Below are 5,557 nucleotides of genomic sequence, written 5' to 3'. Positions count from 1 at the left end.
TTATATCATCGTAGTGCTTGACACATGAGTTGTGCAAACTTATTATGACTACCAACATGATCTTTCAAGCCTTGAGATGCATGCTTCCAATCTCTATATCCGCTTTTAGTGAAGACTTCAAAACCAAAGTGTTCGGCCCTCCCGGGTTGCTTAAAGAGAAAGCAATAAAAACAATAAGCTGCATCCTTGATCTCACTGTATTCTAACCATGTGTAATTCTTATACCATGATTTACTAAATGCTCTAGAAACACTTCCAAATGGAGTACGAGGAAAGCTTGGCAAATGTGGTTGCATTGGACCCTTCAATATATATGCCCTCCTCACTTGATCTTGAATATCCGGAGCATACTCATTAATTTGTTTCCTATGACCTGGATCACGCACAATCTCATTTGGGTCAAACTCATTAACCACATTAGGTGGCGGTTCTAATTCGGCTTCTTGTTGTACAACATTCACATTCTCAATACTTGCTCTATCAACCAAAAATCTCCTCATCTCTGAAATTAAATGATCTTAAGTTAATACTCAATTAACAATTAAAATCATAAGAATCAAAATTTAAATAAGAATAGTTTTTCAAAATAAAAGTAATCTCTTATGATTTATAAAGAGTAAGAACAAGCATTATATTATATTCAATTAAACACCATTATAGAAACTAATAAAATTAGATAACCAAAAGAAACCTTTATTGTAGATAATTTATCTATCAATAAACAAATTTACAAGTGGTATGATTCCACTGTAAAAGATCTTTTTACTGCTATTATAAATAATACTATATGCTTATAATATTACTAGATACACACTTTAGTTTGACTTATCAATAAAACTTTTATAACCAATGAATCTTGCTGTGTAGTAGCTTAATCTGACACTTAGCAGCACACAAAATGACAAAATATATTATAAAGTAAATATTTTTTATAATGAAATTTATTGAAGTTATCAGTATGATACAATATTATAATTTCACCATATGAGATCTTAGATAAACTTGAAAAATATGGGACCCATTTTCACAATGTTAGTACTTCTATATAACATAAAATATTTAACCTTTCAAAGACAAACCCAAATTTTTCTTCTTCTCTGTGTCTGCTACTACTAGGCGGTGCAAATAAACCCAAATTTTTCTTCTTCTTCTCTGCTACCTTTGTGTTAATTGTTTCAATTTAAAACCACATTCAGTTGAAATTAAACAATTACTAACCGAAAAAAAGGGGAAGGCGGTAGTCGGAAAAGAACCAGTAGGTGTCGATGGCGGAAGCTTTAAGGTTTCTACAGTGTTGCTGCGGTGACGAAGCTTTACTTCTTTTGTTTCTGTTACCTATATTTTTGCCCTTTTAATTTTTAACTCTTACAATTGTTTTGCCCTTTCAATTTCTTACCCTTTCTTTAATATTTTTCTTTTAATTTTTACCTTTTTTTTTACCAAATGAATTTGGGCCAGAGCCTGGGCAATTGCCCAGGGTAGCCGGGCCTTGAAACCGCCTATGCTTTGCAGCTACCACTTCATTCAGCTCATAAACCAAATGACCACTATAAACTTCACAACATTTATCTCTTTTCTCTTTTGTCTCCAAATCATCAAGTAAGTCTTCACCCGACTTAACACTTGGAATAGGAAATGAGTCAAGAGAAGATTTGGAAATAATGGATTCCCCTTGTTTGTCTATAAAATGTGATTCTGAAACATCATAGTAAAAGCAGATAATGAAACCAAAAACCGTAAAATTATGACCTTAATATGAAGAAATCCAAAGTCATAGCCATCTGACCGGCCTGCTTTAAGCTCATCCTCTCCAGGCGCAAAAACTCTGGGACAAGACTGTGAAGGAGCTGAGAGTGCTTTAGCTGTTACGGATGCTTTTCATGTTAGTAAAGTTGGATAGGCCCCGATTGCTTCAGGAGCATCTAGAATATCAACACCAAGTGATAAGCCCAGACCAACAATTATTTTCGTTGGAGCTACCGTGCATGCCCATAAACATAGGCGGTTTCAAGGCCCGGCTACCTTGGGCAATTGCCCAGGCTCTGGCCCAAATTCATTTGGTAAAAAAAAAAAAAAGGTAAAAATTAAAAGAAAAATATTAAAGAAAGGGCAAGAAATTGAAAGGGCAAAACAATTGTAAGAGTTAAAAATTAAAAGGGCAAAAATATAGGTAACAGAAACAAAAGAAGTAAAGCTTCGTCACCGCAGCAACACTGTAGAAACCTTAAAGCTTCCGCCATCGACACCTACTGGTTCTTTTCCGACTACCGCCTTCCCCTTTTTTTCGGTTAGTAATTGTTTAATTTCAACTGAATGTGGTTTTAAATTGAAACAATTAACACAAAGGTAGCAGAGAAGAAGAAGAAAAATTTGGGTTTATTTGCACCGCCTAGTAGTAGCAGACACAGAGAAGAAGAAAAATTTGGGTTTGTCTTTGAAAGGTTAAATATTTTATGTTATATAGAAGTACTAACATTGTGAAAATGGGTCCCATATTTTTCAAGTTTATCTAATATCTCATATGGTGAAATTATAATATTGTATCATACTGATCACTTCAATAAATTTCATTATAAAAAATATTTACTTTATAATATATTTTGTCATTTTGTGTGCTGCTAAGTGTCAGATTAAGCTACTACACAGCAAGATTCATTGGTTATAAAAGTTTTATTGATAAGTCAAACTAAAGTGTGTATCTAGTAATATTATAAGCATATAGTATTATTTATAATAGCAGTAAAAAGATCTTTTACAGTGGAATCATACCACTTGTAAATTTGTTTATTGATAGATAAATTATCTACAATAAAGGTTTCTTTTGGTTATCTAATTTTATTAGTTTCTATAATGGTGTTTAATTGAATATAATATAATGCTTGTTCTTACTCTTTATAAATCATAAGAGATTACTTTTATTTTGAAAAACTATTCTTATTTAAATTTTGATTCTTATGATTTTAATTGTTAATTGAGTATTAACTTAAGATCATTTAATTTCAGAGATGAGGAGATTTTTGGTTGATAGAGCAAGTATTGAGAATGTGAATGTTGTACAACAAGAAGCCGAATTAGAACCGCCACCTAATGTGGTTAATGAGTTTGACCCAAATGAGATTGTGCGTGATCCAGGTCATAGGAAACAAATTAATGAGTATGCTCCGGATATTCAAGATCAAGTGAGGAGGGCATATATATTGAAGGGTCCAATGCAACCACATTTGCCAAGCTTTCCTCGTACTCCATTTGGAAGTGTTTCTAGAGCATTTAGTAAATCATGGTATAAGAATTACACATGGTTAGAATACAGTGAGATCAAGGATGCAGCTTATTGTTTTTATTGCTTTCTCTTTAAGCAACCCGGGAGGGCCGAACACTTTGGTTTTGAAGTCTTCACTAAAAGCGGATATAGAGATTGGAAGCATGCATCTCAAGGCTTGAAAGATCATGTTGGTAGTCATAATAGTTTGCACAACTCATGTGTCAAGCACTACGATGATTATAATAATCAAAGACAAAGTGTGACAAGTAAGTTTGCTAAAGCAACCAAGGAATCAGAAGAATTGTATAAGATTCGTTTGACTTGTTCTTTAGATTGTTCAAGATATCTCATAGCACAAGGCATGGCTTTCCGTGGCCATGATGAATCCTCTACTTCGCTAAATAAGGGCAATTTTAGAGAGATGGTAGATTGGGTAAAATCTCAGAATGAACAAGTGAGGGATGCTTTTGACCGTGGTGGAAAAAATTGCACAATGACTTGCGGTGACATTCAAAAGGAGCTTGCAACGTGTTGTGCACATGAAGTTACCAAGGTGATTATGGAAGAGCTTGGTGATAGACAATTCTCCGTGCTTATTGACGAGTCACGTGATATATCCGTCAAAGAGCAAATGGCGGTGATGTTGAGGTTAGTAGTTGTATTTTCCAATTTCCAATTTTCATTACCTATTATTCTCTATGCCGCCAAGTAAACTGGTTGAATTTGTTTTAGGTTTTTGAATGACAAAGGGAATGTTGTGGAACGATTTATTGCTCTACATCATGTCACAGATACTTCATCTAAGTCATTAAAGGATGCTCTTTATGGTATTCTTGATAAGTACACATTATCTATTTCAAGGATACGAGGGCAAGGATATGATGGAGCTTCAAATATGAGAGGTGAATTTAATGGTTTGCAAAGAAAAATTCTAGATGAAAATCCTTATGCTTTCTATGTCCATTGTTATGCTCACCGTTTGCAATTGGTTGTTGTGTCTGTTACTAGTAGTTGCTCATCTATTCATGATTTCTTTGAGTACATCACCTTGATTGTGAATACAACAAGTGCATCTTGTAAGAGGAGGGATGCTTTGACAGAGGCACAACACAAAGATATTTTAAATAAACTTGAGAGTGGTGAGATATCTAGAGGAAGGGGCTTACACCAATCATCTAGTCTCACTAGACCCGGGGATACTAGATGGGGTTCACATCATACTACATTGCTTCGTTTGGATCAAATGTGGTCCTCCGTGTTAAAGGTGCTTAGTATGGTTGATGAAGATGGACGTGGACCATCTCAAGCAGCAGGTTTGATAGAAAAAATGGAGAGCTTTAAATTTGCTTTTATTTTGAGGTTAATGTTAAAGTTGTTTGGTATCACAAACGAGCTTTCAAATATATTGCAAAGAAAAGATCTTAATATTGTGAATGTCATGGAATTAGTTGATGTTGTCAAAGCTCGGTTGGGCACAATGAGAGAGAGTGGCTGGAATAATTTTTTTGCCGATGTCCAAGGATTTTGTGTTGCTAAAAGTATTCTGGTACCAAATATGGATGACGAAATACCAGTTCGGGGTCGTTCAAGAGCAGAAGGGAGGACTATCACTAATCTTCATCATTACCGTGCAGAGATTTTTTATGTTGCTATTGATAAAATATGTGTGGAGATGGATCACCGCTTTAGTGAAGGAAGTAACATTATACTTGATTGCTTCTCATGTCTTGACCCCAAGAACTCTTTCTCCAAGTTTGATGTTGATAAGCTTGCTCGTCTGGCTGATATTTATCATGCAGACTTTTCTGATGATGACCGAGGAACAATTAGGGATCAACTTGAAACTTATGTGCTTCGAGTGAGAAGAAATGCTTCTTTTTCCACTTGTGAAGATGTTCAAAGTTTGGCTATGAAGATGGTTCAAACTGAGAAACATTTGGTATTTCCATTGGTTTATAAACTTATTGAGCTAGCTTTGATATTGCCGGTGTCGACAGCATCCGTTGAAAGAGCTTTTTCAGCAATGAAGATTATCAAGTCTAAATTGCGCAATAAGATCAACGATGTGTGGTTCAATGACTTGATGGTATGTTACACCGAGCGGGAGATATTCAAGTCACTTGATGATATTGATATTATTCGAACATTTACCGCAAAGAAGTCTCGGAAAGGACACTTGCCTCGTAATTTTATTTAACCCGCTATTGTAAGATTATGTTTATCTCTTTTATTTTAAACTATATTTTTGTTGACAAAATGACGAGTCTCTTTTATTTTGATTGATTACTATTTACA

General features: G+C 34.6%; 1 protein-coding gene and 1 pseudogene across 1 annotated transcript; one reads left to right on the top strand and one right to left on the bottom strand.

Annotated features, from left to right (window-relative positions):
- Window positions 1–4: 4 nt before the first annotated feature.
- LOC102661659 (zinc finger MYM-type protein 5-like) lies at window positions 5–500 on the bottom strand (annotated as a pseudogene).
- A 2,505-nt stretch (window positions 501–3,005) lies between these two features.
- LOC106798857 (zinc finger MYM-type protein 1-like) lies at window positions 3,006–5,557 on the top strand. Its single transcript, XM_041015419.1, has 2 exons — window positions 3,006–3,910; window positions 3,995–5,557. Exons 1-2 carry the CDS (start codon window positions 3,006–3,008, stop codon window positions 5,457–5,459), a joined length of 2,370 nt encoding a protein of 789 aa, XP_040871353.1. The 3' UTR covers window positions 5,460–5,557.

The sequence above is a fragment of the Glycine max genome, chromosome 5 (assembly GCF_000004515.6).
Source record: "Glycine max cultivar Williams 82 chromosome 5, Glycine_max_v4.0, whole genome shotgun sequence".
In the NCBI taxonomy this organism is placed as follows: Eukaryota; Viridiplantae; Streptophyta; class Magnoliopsida; order Fabales; family Fabaceae; genus Glycine; species Glycine max.
This window is presented reverse-complemented; position numbering and strand designations above follow the sequence as displayed.

What these genes read in the sequence shown, in the direction of transcription:
- LOC106798857 (XM_041015419.1), top strand. Translation starts at nt 3,006, where the DNA reads ATGAGGAGATTTTTGGTTGATAGAGCAAGTATTGAGAATGTGAATGTT. An exon ending in CAAATGGCGGTGATGTTGAG is followed by an intron (nt 3,911 to 3,994) that starts GTTAGTAGTTGT and finishes AATTTGTTTTAG; the next exon opens with GTTTTTGAATGACAAAGGGA.